Raw genomic sequence first — 25295 nt, forward strand, 5'->3', positions numbered from 1 at the left:
TAGCAGTGCTGAACACCACAAATATTGGCTTGCTTCAGCATGGCAGAACAGGAGCAGGTAACGATCATGAGAAGTTTCTTTCACATTGGAATTTGGAATGTTTTTCAATTTTCTTTGTTGAGTATGGTGCCTTTCACATCATATTTAACATTGTTGCATCCTGTATAAATTTCAAACAGCATGCAATCGTTCTTCAGAAACATTATTCAGTTCGATATTTACCTTACTTTGGTATACTTGTACAACTGCCTGCAACTTCAAATGATTTTCATTACCATAAATTATTTCTTCCTTTGATTGAATCAATCTTCTCTAATTATGTCGTACAGTCTCCTGATTATTGCATGTCTCGTATATTTTCCTGAAGACTACACTTAACATTTAGTTGCTCCTTACTTTGATTTCAGTTACAATCTACAAAACTTATGATTCAAAGAGATTACTTGTTGGAAGTAACCTCCTCGGGTTTCAGGTGAGGTGCATACATTGATACTGCCTAAGGATCATTAAGTATCTTTCTTTAAATTGTATGTTTGATTGCAGGTTAATTTGAGACTAGGGGAAGTCGAGCAGCAGAAACTTTCAACCTTCATTCCTAATCCTTTTCAGAAACATTTTGGACTGTGAAGAAAAGTAGGTAGTTTTAAAGTTTTATGTGATTCAACAATCAGTATATTGCACTAATGAAAAAGGCGTTCAAGATATCGTAATTAAGCATTTATGTCTGTTTGTTGCTAGGTGGCTACAATCTAAGCACCATGACTTTGAGTTTGAAATGAAGTTGAAATTCTTTTCCACCTAATGAAGGGTATATCAGAGAAGGTCGATATTCTTCTCCCTCTGAAGAATAGGTAAGGGATTGATTTATGGATATTTCCACCCCCTCCGGCAGGATATGTTTTTTTTTTTTCTAATTATATTCTCTATTTTGTTTCAGCATTATTCCAAATTACAATTATCCTTTTGGTTTGGAGATAGGAGGAGGCTATACAAGACGAGGATTATGTAAACAAAGCACTAAATCTGTGTTTGGCTCAAGGTCTGTATTTCTATGGTTTAACACAAAACTTACAATAAAGTAAAACCTAATTCTATTTAAAACTTGATTGCTTTATTTTGACCAGGTTAATTTCAGTTCATGTGAGTGGGATGAATTCTTTTGACGCAAAAAAATCTCTGGTGAATCAAGATATAAGATTCTCTCTAGCTGTGTCACAGAGTTACTAGGCGATTATAGAGCTGGGATTGTAGCAGGCAGAATGTGAAAACGTTATTTTTTATCAGTCCAGTCAGTGTTTTTGTTCCAAAAATGGGTGTGGTTGATCAAGTGTTCAGGTATCATATCCGAGGTCCTTTTTCTTTTGCTGTGTCATGGCGTTTGTTCTCACAGGGTAGATGATGCCGGATGGAGTTTTTGCGGGTGTTTATACAATTAGCATATGCCTGAACTCCCAAGGTTCATGCATATTACAAATTGGACACCTTCATAACTTTGGGGAGGCTCACACCATCCCGATCATTTTTCCCACAGAGTTACTATTGCTTTGGATACAGTGTTTTTGCCTCATTTTGAGGGCAGGGCAAGAATGATGTTTTAATTATTATTCTTTCTTACTTAATTTTCAAACAAGATATTTAGTGAAAGGCTTAGGGAAGATCAGGGCTTTATTCCAGGAGCCCACAAATAACCGAGTAAAATATTACTTCTGGAGGGGCCCATGATGCAGGCAGCATTCATGGTTCCCTTTTCTTGTAGGTAGGGTTGTGGTTGTAATAACCTTCATTGTGGCATGATAGTCAAGGACATTTTAATTTTTGGTCTTTTGTAGATAAATGTGAATTTCCCCAGTTTTTAAAGGGGAGGTTCCATCCCTAATAGTGAGTGTTCTCTTCCATTTTTACAATATACAATAGGATAGGACTCACTGTAAAATTAAGGCAAACAAACTTGTGAGGATTTAAAACTCTTGGTTTTGACAGGTCAGCACAACTCATAACTTTGTACTTGGCTGTGCCATTCACTCTCTCAGTGTGCAGACACTGTTTTGGCCTCATTATTGGTCATGTGTAAAGGTGCAGTTTGGGCGGCAGGATTGGAGCTTTATCGTATGGTCTTGATAGACAGCATAACTTCAAAGGCAGATCTGGGAGTCAAGTTTTTTATATATCTAGGCAAAAGGGACCCCTTACTTATCTTTTTCATATTTTAACTATTTCCCATAAGGATTAACAAGAGTTTCATTTCATAAGATAGGAGGTTCAGTGGTTTTTCTCACTACTTTCAAAAATTTTGGAGAGGTGTCAAGAAATCTGCTCCTACCACTGAGCTAGCTCTTCGTCATCACCTTGACAATTTCTTTTGGAGGTAAGTTGTTTTATTCTTGATATCGATGTTTTTTTCACAGAACTGAGGAATCTTAAATGAACTTACTTAATTATTACAGGTAATCAGCAACTTTGAAAGTTATTGGTACTAACTTGCAGCTGTTTTCCTTCAAAATTTTGCTCTTTTTCTTTTGCCCGATCCTTCTGTGTCCACAGTAAGTTCATAAGAAATTAATTGCCATCACCTTACAAATTGAGTTCTGGTAATATTTGTCTCTTGTCAATTTTCAGACAGAGAGTTAAGTGTTCTCTAATACTGCTCAAGCTCAAGCCCATGAAAAGTTTGCGACCAATATTTTGCTGTTGAAATGAAAAGAGGCTGCTGGGAAAAGAAGACTGGGGGCTATAATGTCCAGCACGCATCAAGAAATTCTACATGTCTAGGCCACTTTCAACACTATTCACCTTTCTGCAAAATTATTTATCATCTTCTTAAACTGATGTGGTGAGAAACTTGAACAACTGTTTAGGCTGTTAAAGCAGCACAATGTGGGGAAAGAAAAAAAGGAGGATGGTTTTCTGTCTTTCTTTTCACCATCAGGGTCTGTTAAATTAGATAACTGTGTCATGTGGGCCTTTGGTGTTAAACAAAAATGGTGGAACTTGTGACTGTCAATTCTTGTTTGTCAGGTGAACACATTTTATTTTGACATCAGCAGAACTTTACCTACATGGGCAGGAGCAAGGGAAGAGTTAAATGACCTGTATTCGCCTTATGGTTCTGTTACGAGTCATTTTCTTCCTTTCTTTTCCCCATTAGGTTCTGTTAACAGATAACGGTTACTTCATTAACAGCAATGAATTAAGCACGAGTAAGAGGATGAAAATGCTCTGTATTCGCCGTTTGGTTTTGTTACAGAGCATTTTCTGTCTGTCTTTCTCAGAAATTTTGGTTTGCTAAATGCAATACTCTAGTATTAGTAAGAGAGGATGAAAATGCTCTGTATTCGCCGTTTGGTTTTGTTACGGAGTACTTTCTTTCTTTCTTCTTTCATTTTGATAACAGCAATTACATGGAAGGAGAAAGATAATAAAATGACCTGTATTCGCCGTATGGTTTGTTACAAGTCATTTTTTTGTCTTTCTTCTCCCCATGAAGTTTTGTTTGAAGTAAACTGTTTGAAGTTGTGCTGCGACATTTAATAGTTATCTAAACAGCATTACAAGGGTAAGACTGAGTAAGACAGGAGAAAATGCTCTGTATTCGCCTTTTGGTTAGTTACAGAGTATTTTCTGTCTTTCTTTTTCCCATCAAAATCTGTTTAACGATAACTGCCTTACAGTGTGTACCTTTGATGTATGGTTGTGTTGCTTTGTTTGTGTGACTTAATTTAACCATCACCCACCCCTCTGCATTTGTTGGGTGATGACATATTCCTCTTACCCTATTTTATAGATTTTGTTGGTGACTTTTGCCATTTGTATTGCTGCAATACTTGAGTATTAGTAAGAGAGGATTAAAATGCTCTGTATTCGCCGTCTGGTTTTGTTACGGAGTATTTTCTTTTTCTGCTTTCATTTTGACAACAGCAATTACATGGAAGGAGAAAGAGAAGAATTAATGAGCTGTATTCGCCGTATGGTTTGTTACAAGTCATTTTTTTTTGTCTTTCTTCTCCCCATGAAGTTCTGTTTGAAGTAAACTGTTTGAAGTTGTGCTGCAGCATTTAGCAGTAATTATCTAAACAGCATTACAAGGGTAAGAGTAAGAGAGGAGAAAATGCTCTGTATTCGCCTTTTGGTTTGTTACAGAATATTTTCTGTCTTTCTTTTTCCCATCAAAATCTGTTTAAAGATAACTGCCTTACAGTGTGTACCTTTGATGTATGGTTGTGTTGCTTTGTTTGTGTGACTTAATGTAACCATCCCCCCCCCTCTGTATTTGTTAGGTGATGATCCATTCCCTATTTATAAGTTGTATTTGCTTGGACTCTTACCCTATTTTATGGATTTTGTAGGTGATTTTTGCCATCTGTATGTGCTTTCTTTCAGTGACTCTTCAGTATCTTATTTTGACATCTGCTGTTGCGTACAGAAGAGGCAAAAGTGCCAGGAAGAAGGCATTTGCTGATCACAAGACTAAGGTTCTACATAATGCGTAATAAAATGAACATCTAATTCACGGCAAATATATGAACAGAGATGAAGAAGCAAGTTGGCACCGACATGAAAAGTATACTGCAAGAATAAATCTATAAATTTGTCCAAAATTAATTTTTTCTGATTGAAACCTTTTTTGCTAAATGATAAGATAAGTAATTTGAGGGTGTTAATTTCCTCTGAACTCGAGTGCCCTAGGAAGCAAAGACATTTGAGACATTATTTGAACCCGTTCGACATTAAGCAAAGAAGTGTGGCAGCAAACAGTTTAGTTCTTCTGCTAAGGGAAACTCATCAACAGTCCTCTACTTTTTTAGATTATTAAGTGAGACATAATTTATTTTTATTTGAATGTTGAAGTATTTGGCTTTTACTTTGACCATTGGTAAACTTGTCTCAGAATTGAGTGACTGAAATTGAACAGGTTCCTGTTATTTTCCCTCCAAGTTTTTTCCTTGGGCAGCAGGAGTGCTTCATTTTAAAAGGGAATCTGGCCTTCCCACTCTATTGAATTAGTTACAAAAGTTGGATTTCCTTAATACAGACATTTGCGTTAAAAACACAATAATACCAGCAAAATTATTTTTGTTTCTGACTTAATTTCATGTAACAATGGCTTGGACTTTGATTTGAGACCAGAGTTGTGTGTCTGGGAAGGCTGTGACAAAAGTTATAGGAGAAACAAAATTACATCACCTGCGTTTCCAACACATGCTCAACGCTTCACTAAAGTTCAACTTGTTCTGATCATTAATGGCAAAATATTTTTCTTGAGAAGGGAGGCTAGATCATTCGATTGTATCTCGTACAAAGATGGGCCTTGAGCAATAAAAGATTTAGCTGAAAAACTTGCAAATGCATGACAGAGAGAAAAGTCAGGTGTACTTTCAAAGTTATTTTATTTGTCACTGAATTTACCTTATATCTTGTTGAATAGACACAGACAGGGGCACCTCTAATAACTGCTTTTGTTAGAAGCAACATAATCATGGTTAACAAGTTATAAATGAAGATTAGGCCACCATTGGTATTTTACCAGAGACAAAAGAGATGGAGCAATAATTTAGAAGCTCTGAATGTTTCTTTTTACAATTATTATTAGCAGTGTAGCTCTAAATGCGTAAAGTGACTTGAAGAAGCAACAGACTGACGTCATCTCTACTTTGACCAACATCGTTAACTGGTCTCAGAATTGATGAACTCAAATTTAACGGGTACTAGTAATTTCTTCGACAAAATTTTTCAGTGAAACCTAGAGTGCTTCATTTTAAAAGGGAATCTGACCTTCCCACTCTATTGAATTAGTTACAAAAGTTGGATTTCCTTAATACAGACATTTGTGTTAAAAACACAATAATACAAGCAAAATTATTTTTGTTTCTGACTTAATTTCATGTAACAATGGCTTGGACTTTGATTTGAGACCAGAGTTGTGTGTCTGGGAAGGCTGTGACAAAAGTTATAGGAGAAACAAAATTACATCACCTGCGTTTCCAACACATGCTCAACGCTTCACTAAAGTTCAACTTGTTCTGATCATTAATGGCAAAATATTTTTCTTGAGAAGGGAGGCTAGATCATTCGATTGTATCTCGTACAAAGATGGGCCTTGAGCAATAAAAGATTTAGCTGAAATACTTGCAAATGCATGACAGAGAGAAAAGACAGGTGTACTTTCAAAGTTATTTTTATCTGTCACTGAATTTATCTTATATCTTGTTGAATAGACACAGGGAAAGGCACCTCTAATAACTGCTTTTGTTAGAAGCAACATAATCATGGTTAACAAGGTATAAATGAAGATTAGGCCACCATTGGTATTTTACCAGAGACAAAAGAGATGGAACAATGATTTAAAGGCTCTGCATCTGACTGGATGTTTTTTTGGCAGTCATTGTTAGCAGTGTAGTTCTACATGCATACAGAAAGTGACTTGAATGAAACATAAACAAAATGGATGCAGTAACCATCCTATATTACTTTCTGTTGCTACTGAAATATTTTTTTAAAACCGCATTGGTGGCTACATGCTTCTCCATATTTTAAAAAAGGGGATACAAACAGGCCCTTTCTCAGCACCTAACAACAAATTAATCGTAAGAAATACATTTGCTCTTTAATTTATCTGTGTGTGACATCTTTCCATGGAGGCTTAAAGCACTATACTATACATGCAAAACTCAACACCAATACGTTGCAGAGAGAAGCGCAGAGCAGCAACATCGGTGCCCACCTTCCCTTGGGTTCACCTGAAACAAATGAACTTCATATTAATGGGATGAATCTATGACACATTCCCAACAGTGTCACTGAACTTCATACCTGTTTTTTTTTTTTTTTTTTTGGGCACCCTACTTGGTTAAAACATAATGCGCAAGTGGGCATGAGACACTGTTCCATCAAAAACACCAGAATGAAATTGTTTCTGAAACATGACAAACAGATGAACATTATGAAGGGGTATCATTACTCAAGGAGACACTACATGATCAACAACAAGCCAGCTAACTCAGGACTCAAATTTTTCAGACGGGGAACCACTCTTCAAAAGTAAACAGATCAAAATAAACACTATTTCTTTGATAGCATGTAAGAAAAAAAAACTGAAAAAGAGCTTAGCAAAGAATAATTTTGAATCAAAGGTACAGAGTTCAATTAGGATAAAAAGGACAAAACCTGTCACTGGCAGTAATATTTTGTGCAAACAACGGTAAAATGTCTGCTCTGGGCTTTGTCATATCAATAAATAAAAGAATATGAAGATATTAGAGGGGTTCTTGGTAAGTAACGATGAAGGAGTAAAATGAGGCGGGCAATATACCTAATATGTTTCTGCTGGCCGGAGATGGGATGTCCACTGTGTAATGCTTCCACTGGCAGCTCGATGCGAGCGGTGCGGTTGATAGACATGAGAAAGGGGCAACCATCCTGCAGACGAACATACAAGAAAGAGAAAAAATTAGATTGACACACAAAGAAATAAATGAAACGCAGAAGCCTGTTTGATACCCCTTGAGACTGATTATGTTCGAATAACATATGATTATACTACACCCAAAAGTGCGAAAACAAAGTATCGGGTCAGTTCCATCAGTGACAAAGAGATTTAGCCTGTTGTCTCAGAGGTGGGCATGCGCTTCCAACCAATGCTTCAAACATTAATCTTTTCAAAGAGACACTTTGAACGTTCGTCTCTTACCTATTAATGGCGCGGCGAAGAAGAGACGACCTGTTGCTTTGACTATTGCCAAACACCATGCTGCATCCTTGGCTTCCAAAGAAAGACTCGTCGGGTCTCGTCGACTCCCGAGTCGATTCCGCAGTTCACTCGCCAGGTACATTCCAACCAGACATCTGCTCCTATGGCCCTGCAACAACAAAACTGCAACTGAGTGAGGAAAACAGACGGATCGAGCTTAAAAATAAGTGCCGCGGAAGCATTCGATGCAACGGAGGGTTAGGAACGGACGAAAACGCATTTTTACGACAGAAAGCGTGACATTCCGAGGTAGATGCAAGGGTGCGTACAGAGTTGGAGTGCATAGAAATAAGGACTGTTTTAGGGCGAGAAGCAGTCGCTAAAACGCAATTTTCCTCTACGACTCACTTGAAGATTCACGAATCATAACAAACAGACGATCTTATTCGCACGATCGCAGGCTTGTCCACCGCTTTCAATAAACAAATTTCACTGTTCACAGCGAGTAACGACACCGTTAAACTCATTGCAACAAGATAACACCACACTTTGTGATAATGCCAGCGAAATATACTGCAATAAAGATGAAAACAACGTGTTGCTTTGCCAGCACATCTAGCAGTCGGAAACTGGCTCGCGGCAGTGCCTGGCGCGAGGCTACGGTCTTGCCGTGCCGCCCAGTATGAGAAATGGCGGGGAGCGCGTTGGAGGCGGCTGGCTTGGTCCGCGCCCCCCACCCTTCCGAGGGAAGCACCTCCACTCTGGTGAAGTGAAGGCTCTCGGAAAGGGCTTTAGGGGTTGCGACGCGAGACACATGCGCCAAAACCACTAACGCTAACGGGTTGCTCCACGCGCTTAGGGGTTGCGCCAAGCGCCGCAAGCGCTAACGGCGGATCACCCAAGCACTCGCGACACCCCGGCGACAGGCCGCTCTGTGCCTTTCGGCGTTGCGGCAACGCAGCTTAGGGCTTGCGACAACATCTGCCGGTGGCCTTTAGCCCTGGTGACAGCGATTTAGGCGACGAGGCTCTTTGCGTTTGTGGTAACAGCGTTTGCTGTTCTGGTACTTTGGTCTAGCGCCGCGAGCCCATGAGTTCGTCCTCACAGTGAACTGTGACGTCTCGATCAAATCACCTATTACACTAGTGCGTAAGTGGACAACATTTTCACGTGACATGTCTTGAGTGAGTGGGGGGTTCTTTTCAAAAGCTCCCGTTGTATCCTTTCTGCCCATTTCCGAGTTTGTCTGGTGAATACTTCGGAGGGCTAAGGGCTGCCGTCCTCTTCAAATACGACGAACGGCAAACCAGTCGCAAACCACACTGACCCACAGAAGAAAGTTAATGTCAGTGTCGTAGCAGGAGAAGCCCAATATCGCACGTGTGTACTAAGGAGTAATAAGTGGAGCAATAAGGAATGCCAAAGTGCAGTCAATGAAGATCGTTAATTTCTGACCACTAGCACAGCGTGTCGTTCGCTCATTTCCCCCATGGCACTTCATGATAGCAGGTGCAGCTGCAGGACTGGCATTGCCACTGCTGAGGGATGAATACACAAGTGGTGTCCTGGCAGTCGATGCAGTGGCAGTTGCTGAGCGAGCACAGATTCTTGCACACGAAACCTGAAACACCGACAGACGGTTTATATCTTGATTCAAGAAGTCGAAGATACCGGATGCATTGCATCCGCCCCTATTTCATATAGTAAGTGATTCAGTCCTTTTGACTTCAGTATACGAGCATCGGTCTTCAACATCGTGAGATGAAACTTGTTATAAACCCGTGAATCGAGATTTAAAAAGTCGGGTTTGTGAGACAACCAGGAATCTCACATTTAAAACAGTTCGGGAATAAACGAGTCCCTGACAGAAAATTTGGCGAACGTTTGACATGGGTGAACTCTCCATTGGACGATCGCCTGTTTGCTAAACGTTCCGTGACAGAACTTGCATGCATGTTGAGTAAATTTGCGATTGCGAGGGATTTGACTGCATTTTAAGCTTACGCAGAATTTAGTTTGTTATGCGAATTAAGGGGGCACACCAGTGAAAATCGTCAAATTTTGGCCTCCTTTTTTTATTTTATCTTATTTTTCTGCTATTCATCCCGAGTCGAACGCCGCAAACCCCACCTCAAAATTCCAATTACTTTGGCTTGGGCACATTTTTGAAGTTCCTTCAAAGGTAATTTTTTGGCATATTTTACCTCAATTGTTTACGTTCAGGTGTTTCACTTGAAGTCCAATGACAAAACTCTCGAACCATCGAAAAGCAGTTAGAAAAAGAAATATTTTGGCGCAAACTGAACTCAAATATGTCATAAATTGCGTCCGTAATGAGGAATAATGCGTGTAAACCGTTGTTTCACTTCAAACGTTGTTTTCTCGAAACAATATTTTTGGACATGGTGCCCACGATTGCGGGCGCAAAAATTGAGATAATTGAGTGCGGTTTGCGGCAAAATGTTCCCTACACTTGCCGCTATCGTGTCAACCTCGGATATGGTCGTAGCATGTACAGGGCCTGAGCCACAGACACGGAAACGTGAAAAATATGGTCAAAAAATGAGTTTCTTTTTTTGCTTCTCAAAAAAACATATTTAGGATTGTGTTTCCGACATGTCCGTGGTTGACACGATAGCCACATGTGTCCTGATGAGAAATTTTGAAACCCCATGTTTCAGGCTCAATCGAGGGCTTCACGAAGTTGGGCAAAGTGGAGCCGTGTCACCGAAAAATGAAAAAGGCGCCCAACCCCCCTTTCCGTCGCCGCCCCTGGCTGCCGTGTACTTTTTTGGTTAAATTGACATATTTTATAGTTCAGAATAAAATTTCAACCCATTACCTTCGTTACTTCACTCAGAATAACGTTTTAACGAAGCCTCTGCATTTTCACTGGTGTGCCCCCATAACTAGGTTCCTTTTTGCGAACAAATTGGTTCGCGACTTCTTAAGTAAAATGTTCTTGAATTTGCAAACAGCTTTGATCGTAATGCGAATCAATTTGTTTGCAATACAAACTAAACTCTTCGCCACTTCAATGCGGCCACAAGCTTCGCAAGGTTTCAACAGTTACTTAAACTATGATACGCCAAGTATAGCGTTAATGTGAAAGCTCCACGCTGCTCTCTCCATTCAAAATGCTTTTCTATAAATTTAGTGTAGGACGTTACACTTTTTTGTACAGTTAAACTTTTTCGACAAGAAAAACGCTTTTTCGCACAATGTTGGGGAGAGGGGGGGATATATATGCCGTTTTCCGCATGGAAAGCGAACGAAAAGTTCATCTGTACGAGATCACAGCGGTGATCGAAGTGACACACTCAGTGGGCCAGGAGACCGGTGGCATCTAACCACAAACGCGTTTTGAGCTCCACGCTCGCTTGGAGTCCTCGTTTGGAGAGCAATCCATTGGTGCAGTCACACATTCGGTTCGAGTCGTAGCGTAAAACGCACTTAGAACCCTATAAAGAACTGCTCGTTGCAATACAAGAAAACCGAAGGCTTCGCAGCCTAGGAAGGTAATCGTTTGTAATACCCCAGCCGAAAATCCCGGTTACGCTCTAGAAACTGAAGAGTGTGCATGGCATGCTCCCCCAGGGAGTATGCCACAAAGCACGCTCCATCCTGGAGTGTGCTTGCAAGCACACTCTACGGAGGAGCATGCTTGGCAAGCACACTCTACGGAGGAGCATGCATGGCAAGCACACTCTACGGAGGAGCATGCTTCCAAGCACACTCCAGGATGAAGGCGTGCCTCTTCGTTCATATGAGCCTTGCAACAGCGACGCAGCACGCTTCATCCTGGAGTGTGCTTGGAAGCATGCTCCTCCGTAGAGCGTGCTTGGCAAGCATGCTCCTGAGAAGAGTGTGCTTGCAAGCACACTCCAGGATGGAGCGTGCTTTGTGGCATACTCCCTGGGGGGAGCATGCCATGCACACTCTTCAGTTTCTAGAGTGGGGGGAGGAGCCCCCAGCCTCGACAATTTAAAAAGTTTCAAGGGTCAAGATCGTGTTCTCTGTAGATGAAGCATCTCTGTCTAGAATGTAGGGGGTCTGGGGGGCGGAGCCCCCCAGCATGCAAGAAGTTAAAAAATTCCAATGCTTACGCATTGCACGGTGTTCCGGTTGTGGAAATAATGTAAGTTAATGAAAGAAGATTTGAAGTTAGAAATACGAAGAAGGGAGTAAATTTTATATTTTGGGGCTGAGAGAGAACCGCAGCCTTTAAAAGCAAGCCAAACAACCCAACCTCAGCAACAATGGAGAGGCAGTTTCAATGTGCGACTACTTGTTTTTTTCAGCCTCGCGATTTTCGAAAGGGCGCAGACGCCGGGAAAATTGTTGCCAACTGCGGAAAATTTATTTATTCTGTCTTTTCTGCTGTGAAGTTTTTACTAAGGACAGATTTGAATAATGTGTAAATGTTTTATCAGTGTACAATGAGTGAACATTGGGATTTGTGAATTTTACCACGTTTTAATTTCTTTTTATGATGGACTTTCAATTTTGACAGTTGGTATAATGGCAGTGGGACGTTTTTATCGAGAATTTTTCTTCATGTTTTTATCATTTTCTTAGAACAGTGATCAGTTTTTGTCACTTTGATGAGGCAGGAAGTTTAGTTTTGAGGAGTGGCACATTTTTTCTTCGAAACGTTTCTGGAAAATGTGAACGGATAAGGGTGCTTGATTGTTGCAAATTTATGTTTTGGTCGTTTACGCGAAATTTCCACGATAAATTTTTTAGATTTTCTGGATTTTTTATTGTATTATGATAAGGATTAATATGGCGGGAACGAAATGTTGATCCTGGGGGGTCCGTAGAAGAAGAATTCTGAGCGGCCCCGGGCAATAGGGGTCCTCCTTCGTCGGAACCCCTAAAAAATTACCGACAATGGACGAGCCATTGCGTGCCGAAGGCAGGCTAGCGCCGCAGGCCAAGGTAGGTACGCCAGGCGCGGATTTGAGGAACAGGCAGCGAGACATCGCGAAGCCAAGACGCGGTCTGGTGTAAACCTACCTTGTAAGTTACCGTTCACAAGTTATGGAGTGTTTCTGAAAATTCGCTGGAGACTTAAACGCATGGGACATGCTTCTTCGAGTCCGGCCTCGGACCCGGATCTGATCCGATCGTAACCGGAGTGGGTCCGGTCGTAACCGGAACGAGTCCGATCGTAACCGGAACGAGTCCGGTCGTAACCGGGACGTGACCGACCGTAACCGTAAATTAGGTCCGGTTTCCGATCGCAACCGGAAAATTTGGGGCGATTTACGATCGTAACCGGAGATTTTCTCCGGAACCGTAACCGGGATTTTCGGCTGGGACGAACGATTTTGTTTTTAAAACAAAGAGAAAACCCTTTGCAGCCTACGAAGAACTTCTTCGCAGCCTGCGAAGGAGTTTCTCTTTGTATTGAAAATAAAATCATTCGTATTGCAAACCATTACCTTCGTAGGCTGCGGAGCCTTGTTTTTTTTTTTTTTTTGTATTGCAACGAGCAGTATTTAGTAGGAATTTATCTGTGAACGCGTGCAGGATTTAGACCGCCTCTGCCGATCTCGCCCACTGTGCAGCAGTGGCCCACAACCGCGAGAATTCAGAGCTTCCAGTTTCAACGGAGTTCAGTGAGCCTTGCACGAGACACGTGCCTCTGCCGGTGACGGGGGAAGTCCCGTTGGTGATGGTCAAGGTGTCCACGCCCTTGGTGGTCCCGTCCGCCGCGCACACCACCACCACGGCCAGCAGGGCGAGCAGCGAGCACACGGTGAAGGACGGCATCTCGCAGTGGACTGGCGCACCTATTGTGCGCGGGCAGCAAGCAGCTAGCCGCGCCCTGCACCGGCACACCGCCCGAGAGATATCAGTGCCACGGCAAAGTTCTTAAGTCATTTCTTCGTATGGACAACGTCTATGCTTCCATATATCTCCTTACACGGTGACTAACACTTAAACTTTGAGTCGTCCCTTGGTGACAATATCAAGGCTAATTTTCCCTACAACATGTCATCATAACAATGGATGACATTGTCACGCCCATGCAATAAGTACAGGAGCTTTGATGAAAATGTCATCAATTTGTGATGAGATTCTCATTATTTGAAAGTCATGAAAATATCGTCCACGTTTTTGTTAAGTGACAAGAACACAGTGAAAGACTACAGCGAATACCGTTAACTTTAATACCAGCGGTTGGAGATACAGGACACACTGTACTTGCACTCCAAATTAAGTGCTAATGATTTTTCTCAATAGTGCATAACAGATGTCTGCTGAAGTATCCTAAACAATACTTTCTTTTGTATCACTAGAAAACACAGGCAACATCATTACAAAACTTTTCCTTGTACACTGGTAAAACTTAAGCGTAGTATTACCCACTGTTTTCAAGCGTAATCGGTTTACGCTTAAAATCAAGCGTAACAGGCTCATCTGCCAAGATTCCCCCTATCTAAATGCATGGGGGACTTTCTAGCCTGTGCTTGATTTCAAGCGTAACGTCTTCAAGCGTACACTGTTAAAAAATGGTTGTACAGAAACAATCTGATGAGTGAAAACTTTGTCGTTTCAAAACATAGTATTTCATCATGAACCAAAGCGAAACAAGTGTCGTTGAGTCTAGTAAGCGACATTTTGTCGTTGAGGAACAAAATTCTTGTTATCACTCTTTACGATACAATTTGTGTGGAAACAACATCTTTTGCAATAGGGTACTTCGGAGAAAACCTAGACCGGAAGTCAGCGACACAACGGGAGAAACAAAAGAGCGTCGCGCTGCCGTGCTGAGCGGTGGTGGGGGCCGGAATCGGCAGAGTGGGGGTAGCATGCGCGCGCCGCCTACGCCCCCACCACCGCTCAGCACGGCAGCGCGACGCTCTGGCGACGCTCTTTTGTTTCTCCCGTTCTGTCGCTGACTTCCGGTCTAGGTTTTCTCCGAAGTACCCTATTATCTGCTAAACTAAAGCATCTTATGAATAATCATCTATTTCGTTCTTTTAAGTCATATGGAAATTACTATTGTTAAAAATAAAACCATGCAAAATAAATTTAGCGACAAAAGTACTCTATGAATATTGTCGCAGACATTACAAAATTTCTTTTGGACTTTCAATACTTGTCGTTGATGTATTATTGTTGGTGCGTTATTACAAGTCAGTCGTTGTGAAATTATCCCTTAGTTCCAATACGACTACGGTTTAACAAGCTATTCGTTTCACAACAAATCTTGTCGCTAAAAAAGTTAGCGATAAATGTGTCGCTAAGTTACGACAAAATTTTGATCAGTGTAACTTTATGCTTGACTCAAGCATAGAGTTACGCTTTAGTTTTACCAGTGTAGTACAAAACATTCTAGGACATTGTGCTGTACAAAGACGTGACAAAGACCACCAGAAAATATGAAGACGAAATTTCTCTTGTAACGCCAAGAAAAGTTTCGTATGACGAAAGAGAGTTTTATTCTAGAATATAGTTTCATTAAGGGGGCACACCAGTGAAAATGCAGAGGTTTCGAAAAACGATCATTCTGAGAAAAGTAACCGATGTATTCGATTGATATTTCATTCTTGGCTCAAAATTATGTCAAAGAAAAGGAAAATCAGTATGGGAGAGCGAGGTGGCGATGGCAAGATGAAGCGCCAGTGCACTTCATTTTTCAACGACCTTGCTTCACTCCTGCCACGATTCCGCCTCTCTGGATTGAGCTTCGCACACGGGATTTGAAATTTTCTCAACAGGACACATGTGGCTATGGTCTGAACCACGGGCATACAAAAAGAATGATTTTAAATATGTTTTTTCAAAAGGCGAAAATAGAAACAAATTTTTTAACCAATTTTTTTCGCACTTTCATGGCTGCAGCTCACGTCCTACTTATGGGATGGCCATTTCCGAGGTTCAGACCATAGACGCAAGTGTAACGAACATTTTGCCGCAAACCGCATTAAATTATCTGAATTTTTGCGCCCGTGAGAGTGGCACAAAGGTACAAAATAGGTATTTTGAGAAAAAGCCCTTTAAGTGGAAACATAGATTTGACGTGTTTTTTCGGATTATAAATGCGTCATTTGACGTATTTTAGTTCAGTTTGCGCCAAAATGTTCCTCTTTTCAACTGCGTTTGGGTGGTTCAAGGGTTTTGTAATTGAAGTTCAAGTGAAAACCCTGAACGTTAACAATTGGTCAAAAATATGCAAAAATAATAACCTTTTCAGCAACTTGAAAAATGTGCACAAGCCAAAGTAATCGGAATTTCGGGGTGGGGTTTGAGGTATTCGACTCGGGATGAATAGCAGAAAAATAAGATAAAATAAAAAAGAAGGCGAAAATTTGCCGATTTTCACTGGTGTGCCCCCTTAATGCGAACAACGGCACCTTATTTTCTTGCAATTCAGAGGAAAGCATACCGAAGTCATTCGGAGTACAAACTTTTAGGTGGTCTGGTTGTCGCCGTTACGTAGCGGTTTTCTCTACCCACGACAGCACAGTGGTTCGTCTGCTGTGGTATTGGTGCACTGTCTTCACAGGCCAGTAACTGGTGCACGTTCAAAGCACTATTGTGACACTAATAAATGTTTGTTGTTTTGTGTTTTCAGTGTTCCTCTCTGAATGCCATCCTCGTGTTTTCCATTAAAGCTTGTCACTTGGAAGGCACTCAGATTTTGAAGAGTTTTGGTGAAGCAAATAAGTCGACAATACAAGGCATCAGCAGGGTCTCCATATAGCTGTTAATGCATTTTGTTTGAGTTGTTATTGAACGGAGCTTTTTTTCAAATGTTTCAACCATTTTGTTTTGTCTATTATTTTGTCCAAAACTGTGTTTCCTTGTTTTCTTGTTTCCTTGTAATTGCAATTAGTAATAATCCCAACACTGTTGTAAGACATGCTCAGTTAATTTGTTTTGATTCTTAATAGCTGCAATTCTCTTACAGTGAATGTTTTCCTTTGTATTCATGTGTTGCATGGTTCCTTGCAATATGCCATGCTGTCAGTGTAGGCTGATCTGTAAATGCACTGCGCACTGGACTCGAAATTTCACCACGTGTCAATGACTGTACATAGGGTTGCATGATCGAAAGTAGTGTAGCCTGGTAGCCAGTTATGGTGCCTGCATGCAGATTTGCTTTGTCACTGCGCCCTTAAACGGCTCGTATTTCAATCGTGCTAGAAACGTTGTCCATATTCCTGTTGTGCTTTTGCAGCTGACGCAGTGACCTTGAAGCTGCAACAAATCGTCTCCGACGTGTTCCCACCTCACGTGCTGTTGAAGCCGAGGACGGACCTGTTCGGGACGACCAAGCGCGAGGACCACTGTGGAAATGGCGAAGAAGGGCAAGCGACAGCCACGGACGACGGCGTGGACAACGCTCCCAGTGCGACGTCCAATGTTGCAGGTAACGTACCGTCATAGAAAAATATCTTTTGTTCGTGTCTTCCCAGGACCAGGTAGCGTATAGTATAAACAGGCTATTTCCAGTGAGTGCCTGGGAAAACCACGTTTTTGCCGCTAAAGTTCGGACAGCAGTTAGTCGTACGCAACTTCGAACCGGTCGCAATTAGAAGAGCATGCATCGCACAGTCTTTTTGTATCTAAAAGAAATGAATATTACACACTAAATTCTTATGGACTTTTTTATGCATAGTTATGCATGCACAAATACGTCCGTATGTTATGTATAATATTATGCATCACTGTGTACATTTTATGCAGGAAGATGCATAAAATGTACACAGTGATGCATAATTTTATACATAACATATGGACGTTTCTGCGCATGCATAACTATGCGTAAAAATGCGTCTTTATGCATTTAAAAAGTCCATAAGAATTTAGTGTGTAGGCTTTTCGCTTCTTCTCTGGTAGCGATTTTAACACGAAGAATCGAATTGGGAGTCATCAAAGGTACCTCCGGTTAAGCGTAGGTTCCTTCGCACTTCAATTATATTTTCGAAAAAAAAAAAAATATACCCGCGACAGGGACAGAATAATACATGATAAGATGCATTCTTATAAAATTATGATAATCAATTTTGGCCTTCTTGATTTGTTCTTGTTGCAACCGAACTTGTCGTGGTGTTTGAGCTGTCTGGACGTTTCCAAACACTCCGTGATTCGGGATGTTTCTCTCCGCAGCTCAGCCTCTGTCGTTGAAGGAGCGAGTCGCCCAGAGGATCGCCGAGGCCGACAGAGACGAGCTGCGCAGGAGACGGGACCGAAAGCCAGGGGCGGAGCAAGGAGAAGAGACATCGTGTCACAACGTCAGCAGCAGCTCAGAGGTGACGATCTATCTCAGTTTGTGCTGCAAACGCAAGGTGTTGGTTGGCTGTGTTCGGGACGGATCAACTTCTACAGTGAACGTTCTTTTGCAGCTTGAAGAAAGGACAAATTAGGTAGTTTGTAATGAACAAATAGCTCATAAATTACGAAGTATTTTCTTGTACTCTCCAAAAACCTTCCAAAGTATTCTCCGGCATTGTATTGCAAACTCTCTTACAAACTATTTTCTCTGCATTGCGAAGTAGTTCTTTGCAACTTTGCAAAGAAAATGCTTTGCAACGTTACAAACCAATGCTTCGCAACGTTGCAAACTTTTTTCTTCGCAACTTACGAACTATTTCTTTGCAATGCGAAGAAAAAAGTTCGCAAAGGAGTTTGCTATACAATGCCGGAGAATGCTTTGTACTACAAAGTACTTTTCTTTGCAAGCTTTTCTGAACACGAAATGTTCGTACGAGTAACTGCACATTTTTCGCCATTTTTGAACAAAATTGTACAAAATTTTGTACAAGTATGTACGAAACGTTCGTGTGCACCCAAAAACTGTGATGTATCGTACCAAATCTGTACAAAAACATTTAGTGTGCGACAAACATTGAAACGAACGTGACCTGTGACCACTCCTGCCCCGTCGCTGCCAGGCCCCGTCGCTGCCCGACGTGCCCCTGGAGCAGGTGGTGCCGAGCGACCAGCGTCCCTCCTCGCGGACGCCTCCACGCGGCCGCCGCCGCATCGCCAGCCCGACGGAGCGGGCCAAACGCTGCTGCCTCTGCCGCCTGGGCTTCGCCAGCCTGCAGCAGCTCAAGCAGCACTCGTTCTTCAGCCACCCGAGGTACGTGCATGAGCGCGCACACCGGCGCACACTTAGCTCTTGCGGACTCTTTAAGCACTGGTGGCCAACGAATGTGACGTCATATTCGTTGCAGTGTGAATTTTGTCACGTTCGTTTGAATATGGTGTCACATTCGTTTGAACGTGACTCGGCCGTTTAAGTGGGGTGTCACATTCGTTTGAACGTGGATCAACATTCAAACGAATGTGACATTATATTCATACGAACGTGACAAAATTTACATTCGTACGAATATGACGTCATATTCGTTGGCTACCAGTGAGTGCATAACTATGCACTTTTTATACGTCTACTATGTGTGCACAGTTACGTACGTAAGATGTTCACAATATTAGGCATCTTTCTGCACAAAATGCACACAGTGATGCAGAATATTGTACACACCTTACGTACGTATCTGTGCATGCATATCCCTTAAACAGTCCACACAAGGTAAAAACGGTACCTGGTTTTTCCAGGAACCCTATGGTAGAGACCTAGACGATTTCCAGGACGTTCCTGGGATAACCAGGGACCGCTTTTACCTTGCAAGAATGTGGTGTGCATTCTGTTGTTCAACGCTCGCGACACGTTCTCTTGAACGTAACGCGGCCGTCCCATCGGGATGTCACGCTCGTTAAAACCAGGGCTATAGATCGTGACGACGTTTCTGTGCAGAGACCTGGCTTGGGCCGTACGGTCCGGTCGCCCGGTGACGGTCGCGCCGTCTGGTCGTGGACCTTCCCAGAATACAAGCCGAGTCGAATAAGCATAAATCTATCAAAATTTGTTTCTACCAACTTGAGAACAAAACGCAACACATTTTGGATTCTTCGCTTAAAGAAGAGCAAGAGCACGTTTGAATCACATATCTACGACGCTCCGTTCGAAATTTAGCCGGCAGGTGCTTCGTTTGAACACCTTGTTGAAGGGCAAGAACAAAATCATACTAGAAACAAGTGATTGGTATCTATTTTCCTCTCTTTGCGCGAGGATGAAGAATATTACCTCGAATCATTCAAGAAATTATCTCTTAACAAAATTGAAATAGGCACGGGGCGCACCACCTCCTTTGGGTAAGGAGGGTCGACCTACCTGCCATCCCCAAAGGAGGTGGTGCGCTGTCATTCATTTTGCGATACTTTGACAACAATTTTTGGCGATATCACCGAGTATGCGATTCCCACGATCTACCGCACCCTGGAGTGCAATAATTTCGGTATTGCATCTTAATTTTTTTTTTTTTTTTTTGAATAAACACCGTTTAAGGGGAGGTTCTGGTGAAAATGCTATTTTCTCCTAAATAGGTCCCATTGTGAAAATTTGTTAAAAATTTGATGTCTTATCAAGTATTTATTCAAAATTTTCATTGCGGAGGCACATTCTATGCCCTGAACCCAGTCGCAGAGCCTTTTTCTCCCATTTAGGCTATAACTTTAAAAATCTTCTTACGCATACTATTTTGTCATAAAAGGCTGGCTTAGACATTTTTCACTTCTTCGATTCATTTTTTAAAAACGCCGGCATGCACATCTTAAAATGTCAATTGCATTTTTATTCGCAAGCTTTCTAACCAAGCATTTCACTATAATTGATCAAAAATGTACAAAATAGACAAATTTTAGCGACTTTTCATCTTAAAAAGCTTATAATTAATAATGTAATGGAAGTTTTGAGCTGTGCATGCCGGAATCTTTTAAAAATGAGTCCAAGAAGTGAAAAATGTCAAGGTCAACCTTTTACGTCAAAATAGTATGCACAAGGAGATTTTTTAAGATACAGCCGAAATAGGCTCAAAAAGACTCTTCGACTGGGTTTACAGCCTGGCATGTGCCTTCAAAAGTCAAATTTTAGTCTCCTCAATGAAAAATGTTATATTCCGAACACATTATGACTGCAGGATCCATTTGGAAAATGGCAAGATTTTCACCAGAACCTTCCCTTAATTTTGTCGATAAAAGGGCATTTTGTAGTAACTTTTATCACTATTTTTTGGCGATACCTTTCTATTGCATTTTCTTTGAAGTTTCTTGTATACCACACTCTTAAAACCTTACGAAGTATTTTGAGCATACATATAACAAACTAAAATACTTTGTTATACGAAGAAATAGTTCGTAAATTACGAAGTATTTTCTTTGTAAGCTTACGTATGCTCAAAATACTTTGTTGTACAAACTACTTTTCTTTGTAAGGCCCAAAATAGTTTGTAAGGTTTTCTCAGTGCAGTTCGTCGTTATTTTTGCAGCCACGTCTGCAAACACTGCTCCCGTTTCTTCGTCAAGCCGGACTTCGCCCGCTGCCACGAGAGGACGTGCATGCGGCGCTACCCGACCTGCCCGCGGTGCGGCGAGAGAGCGCTGTCGCTGCAAGAGCATCGCTGTCGCGGGACGCTGGGAGGGCGGGGGCTCCCCACCGTAGTTCGCGTCGGTTCGCACTACAGACTAGGTGAGGACGAATTTCCTTTTTGACGTCACGTATCGGTTCCCACTATTGAGCTTCGTGGTCAAAATCTCTTAGAGAATTCATTGAGAATGAAAAAGTCTTGATCAATGCCCAATTTTGGGCGAGGTATACTTTATCACCCAAACTTGGGTGAGGAACGATGTATCAGCTACGTATATGGCTCTATAGTATTATGACCCTAAATTGCGCGAGGAATTCTTTATTGCCCAAATAAAGGCGAAGAAACCTTCCTCACCCAAATTTGGGTAATAAAGAATTCCTTACCCAAATTTTTGTCATGATCATGTCTCTCTCATTCTCACTGAAGTTTCCATCATCGCCCTTTCATTGGGAGACTCATGCATCGTCGCTCAAATTTTAGTGACGAGCCAGCGGTGACTCATTTGTAATCAGTCAAAAGATCATCGCTCAAATTTGGGTAACGTCGTCAGCCACGCCGTGAGGTCCTCGATGATGTCTTTTCGGGGCCACCATGAAGACTCCCGTGGCCCGTTAAGGCCTTCGGGTCTCACGGTGACCAACGCAAAAGTCAGTTTCGTTCTACGCCCAGTACTTTCGGAGATAGGAGGACGTACCGCACGAGGTCGCCGTGCAGGCAGAGGAGGAAGTGGTGACTTTTCGCGGTCAAAGTAAGCTCTGCCCTCGAACGTACTTGGTGTCCGGCAGTTTTGGCGTATGTTGGGTTGAGGAGGTCCCGGCTTACTGGGAAACCAAAGTTGGGCAAGTTCCGGCCAGCCATCCAGGGTGGCGTCGAACAGCTGGGCTTTTGGACTCTTTCTGCTGATTGGGTGATGTTCATCGCCATCCTGGACAAACGGCTGGCTGGAACGTGACCAAACTTGGTTTCCAGGTGGGCCGGGAAGTAGGTTCGTGAGCAGAGCTCCTCAAGCCTCGAAAAAAATCACCACACACTAAATTCTTATGGACTTTTTTATGCAAGTTATGCATGCTCAGATACGTCCTTACGTTATGTATAATATTATGCATCACTGTGCACATTTTATGCAGGAAGATGCATAAAATGTACACAGTGATGCATAATTTTATACATACCTTATGGACGTTTCTGCGCATGCATAACTTGCATAAATAAAAAATGCGTTTTATGCATTTAAAAAGTCCATAAGAATTTAGTGTGCACTTTCCGCTCCACCTGGACGGCGACCTCGCGGTACGTCCTAGTATCTCTGAAAGTACTGGTTGAAGAAAGAATGTGACTTCGACGTTAAGCGCCGTGAGACCTGGAGGCCTCAACGCCACATGGCGGCCAACGTGGTGGCCCCAGAAGGACGTCATCGGTGACCTGAGGCGTAGCCGACGACGTTGCCCAATTTTGGGCAATGATTTTTTCAGTTCTTAAAATTTAGTCACCGCTGGCTCGTCACTCAAATTTGAGCGACGATGCGTGCGTGACCCAATGTAAGGGCGATGATGGTGACTCTTTCATTCTCAAGCTCCATGTTTTCAAATCAAAATTCAAATTTGTGGCCGGGAATCTTGTAACGTTGCATATCTGGAAATTAAACGTTCGTCACTTGCATTTTCTCGGCCGCCTGAGAAATCAATGGGAATTTACGCTTCCAGGAGCTTTCACATGGGCCCGTTTTTAATGTATTTCTTAAACAATCGATTTACATATTTGCTAGTCTCTTAGACAACTGTCGTTCCCTTTTTTTTTGCAGTGTCGTCAAATCAGCGCCCATAGATTTCAACCCCGAAGCTGGTGGTCATCCGAATGATTTGATAATGACGCAAATGAGCTAATTTCTTGCCATTTCGTTAAGTTGGAAAGACAATTGTCCAGCCTTTTTTTTTTCTTTAGTTATAGTTTAGGTTAGTGTTTGTCCGACGAACGTTGCCATTTTGAGAGCTTCCAACAGTGATGCAGTTTTATTTCCATCTGTCTTATGCCTCTCCTTAACTGCTCATTTGTTAAACGGTTTGGATTGCCTTGTCAAAATAAAACATGGCATCATTTACAGACGTACTTCAAAATTGCATCACTCATTGGATCTTATCACGATGGCTTCAAAGAACTAAGACCTCTCCCCTAAATTGAGATATTAAGCCGCCTCCTACCTCGTACCTGTCTGCGCGAGGTAGTGACGGGTTATGATTACATTCTGGAGATGGGTCTACGTTTTTAGTAGCCATCGAATAGCGCTCTAGAATATTTAGGATTTAGCTTCTCGGTGATGATGTTAATCACAAGCAAAGACGAGTTTCTTAGTTTATTATTTCCTGATCTCCAAAGTTTTAAGTCGTTAGAGTACTATTATTTGGGACGATTAGTAGTGATTCAGTTTTTCATCTTTTTATAAGTTAAAGAGTCGTCATGTTACTATTTTTTATGACGATTCATGAGTCCGTTTTATCCGTATTAGTTTATGTTTTCGTATTAGTTTATGTTCCGTATTAGTTTTATGTTTGATGCTACAGTATTTGTTTGTTCCACATATTGGTTCACGTCATGTTACTTTAAAATTGAGTTCGATTGATACGTGTGGCACCCTTTGATATAATAAAGTTATTTTGTATGAAACATACTTTTCAACTTGTGAATCTTATGACTGAAAACCACGTACACCCAGCATCGTTTTATACTTCTGGACCGTGCTAGGTTATGCAAGGAATCTAACTTGACCGCAATCCTTTATTTTTTCTGGAGGGGGCACTCACAGGAACGAGTCGACAAACGCTTTGGTAACCGTTTCGCTGAGATTCCGCACGCTATGAGTATAGCACGTATGGTGCAATGCCGCTGAGATATCGCTCCATACGTGCAATGCAATAGCCATATTGCACCTTACGTGCAATGCGTCCCGAAAAGGCCCCATACTAATGCATGGGAATGGGGAGACATTACTATATACTCACAGCGTTTGGATTCTCAGTGTACGTTTTCTTATCGTAATCGTGAAAAGCATTCCATTTTTATTTATTTTTTTTGGAATAAAAAGATAGAACTGCTAGAAAGGCACATTTCACCTACACTTTAAAAATGTTACTGCCATTATTGAAACATGAGACGCTATTGCAAGCATCGCAGGGAAGAAGATCAGCACGTTTCCTGCGGCGGAAAGTCATTTATTCATAACAACCCCTGGAAGACAGAGGTTCTCACTCCAGAGCCATCGGGGCGACTTAACGGGTGTGCAGAGGCTTGGCCAGGGAGGCGACGATGCATGTCCGTGCCTCAGCCACGAGCGCAGCGTCGATGTTCTTGCCGGTGAGGCAAGGCGCGATGAAGTCGGCCAGGGACTCCTTGGGGTAGCCCTTCTGGGCCTCGATGAGCGCGTCGTTGCGGCAGTCGGCGGCGGGGCTGGAGCCTTTAGGCTCCACGATGCTAGACTGGCACGCCCTGATGCGGCTGCCTGTCTCTTCGCGCTGCTTGGCGGAGTAGAACGCCTGCAGGACGAGTTTCTACGTTACACAATCGGAGTGCAGTAACTTTTTCTCAAGACCCAAAGTACTGTGCCTCAGCGCGGCGCTGAATGCGATTCTACAGTAGTTTGACTGTGCCTGTCGTATGCTCTAGGGGTAGGTTGGGGAATAAAAGTACAGGTTAAGAAAAGTACACCCCCGTTGCGGCGTACTGCTGCAGTCCACGACATCCATTTAATAGTGTTTTCACACCCAGATTTTCATGTTAAGTTGAAATCACTAGTCGTTAGGGATGACTAAAAGTCAAGACACACTGGTGAAACAAAGGCATAAAAATTATGCCCTTTAAGGGCGTAAACGATTTACGCCCTTAAAGGGCATAATTCGTTAATGCCTTTGGGAAGGGCATTAAAATTTTGCTGGAAATTCCTATACCATTTACGCCCTTCCCATGGGCATAAAACGATTTATGCCCTTGGGAAGGGCGTAAAAGAGTATTTATGCCCTAAAGGGCATAATTTTTATGCCTTTGTTTTAGCGGTGCATCAGCTCCAAGAGGGGTGTACTTTTCTTACCCTGTACTTTTCTTCCCCAACCTACCCCTACACAGACCGTACTAAGCAAGAAGTTATATGATTACCGCCACTCGAACCCTCG

The 25295-nt window shown here is 42.1% G+C and overlaps 1 protein-coding gene and 1 long non-coding RNA gene across 2 annotated transcripts; both read left to right on the forward strand.

Annotated features, from left to right (window-relative positions):
- The first annotated feature begins 1826 nt into the window (after positions 1-1826).
- Positions 1827-4510, forward strand: LOC117653773. The gene is made up of 4 exons (XR_004588246.1): positions 1827-2365; positions 2445-2540; positions 2617-2830; positions 4378-4510. It is a non-coding gene; the product is annotated as an uncharacterized LOC117653773 (long non-coding RNA).
- Positions 4511-13492: 8982 nt separating this feature from the next.
- Positions 13493-23760, forward strand: LOC117653595. Its single transcript, XM_034399390.1, has 6 exons — positions 13493-13619; positions 16881-17072; positions 17813-17955; positions 18598-18788; positions 21037-21236; positions 22937-23760. Exons 1-6 carry the CDS (start codon positions 13595-13597, stop codon positions 22957-22959), a joined length of 774 nt encoding a protein of 257 aa, XP_034255281.1. The 5' UTR covers positions 13493-13594; the 3' UTR covers positions 22960-23760.
- Positions 23761-25295: the final 1535 nt, after the last annotated feature.

This window comes from Thrips palmi, unplaced genomic scaffold (assembly GCF_012932325.1).
Source record: "Thrips palmi isolate BJ-2018 unplaced genomic scaffold, TpBJ-2018v1 HiC_scaffold_8, whole genome shotgun sequence".
Classification (NCBI taxonomy): Eukaryota; Metazoa; Arthropoda; class Insecta; order Thysanoptera; family Thripidae; genus Thrips; species Thrips palmi.

Excerpts from the sequence above, each read along its gene's own strand:
- LOC117653595 (XM_034399390.1), top strand. The coding sequence starts at position 13,595 with ATGCTTCCATATATCTCCTTACACG. Across the intron at positions 18,789-21,036 it reads TCGTTCTTCAGCCACCCGAG|CCACGTCTGCAAACACTGCT; the intron begins GTACGTGCATGA and ends TTATTTTTGCAG. Across the intron at positions 21,237-22,936 it reads CGGTTCGCACTACAGACTAG|TGTCGTCAAATCAGCGCCCA; the intron begins GTGAGGACGAAT and ends TTTTTTTTGCAG.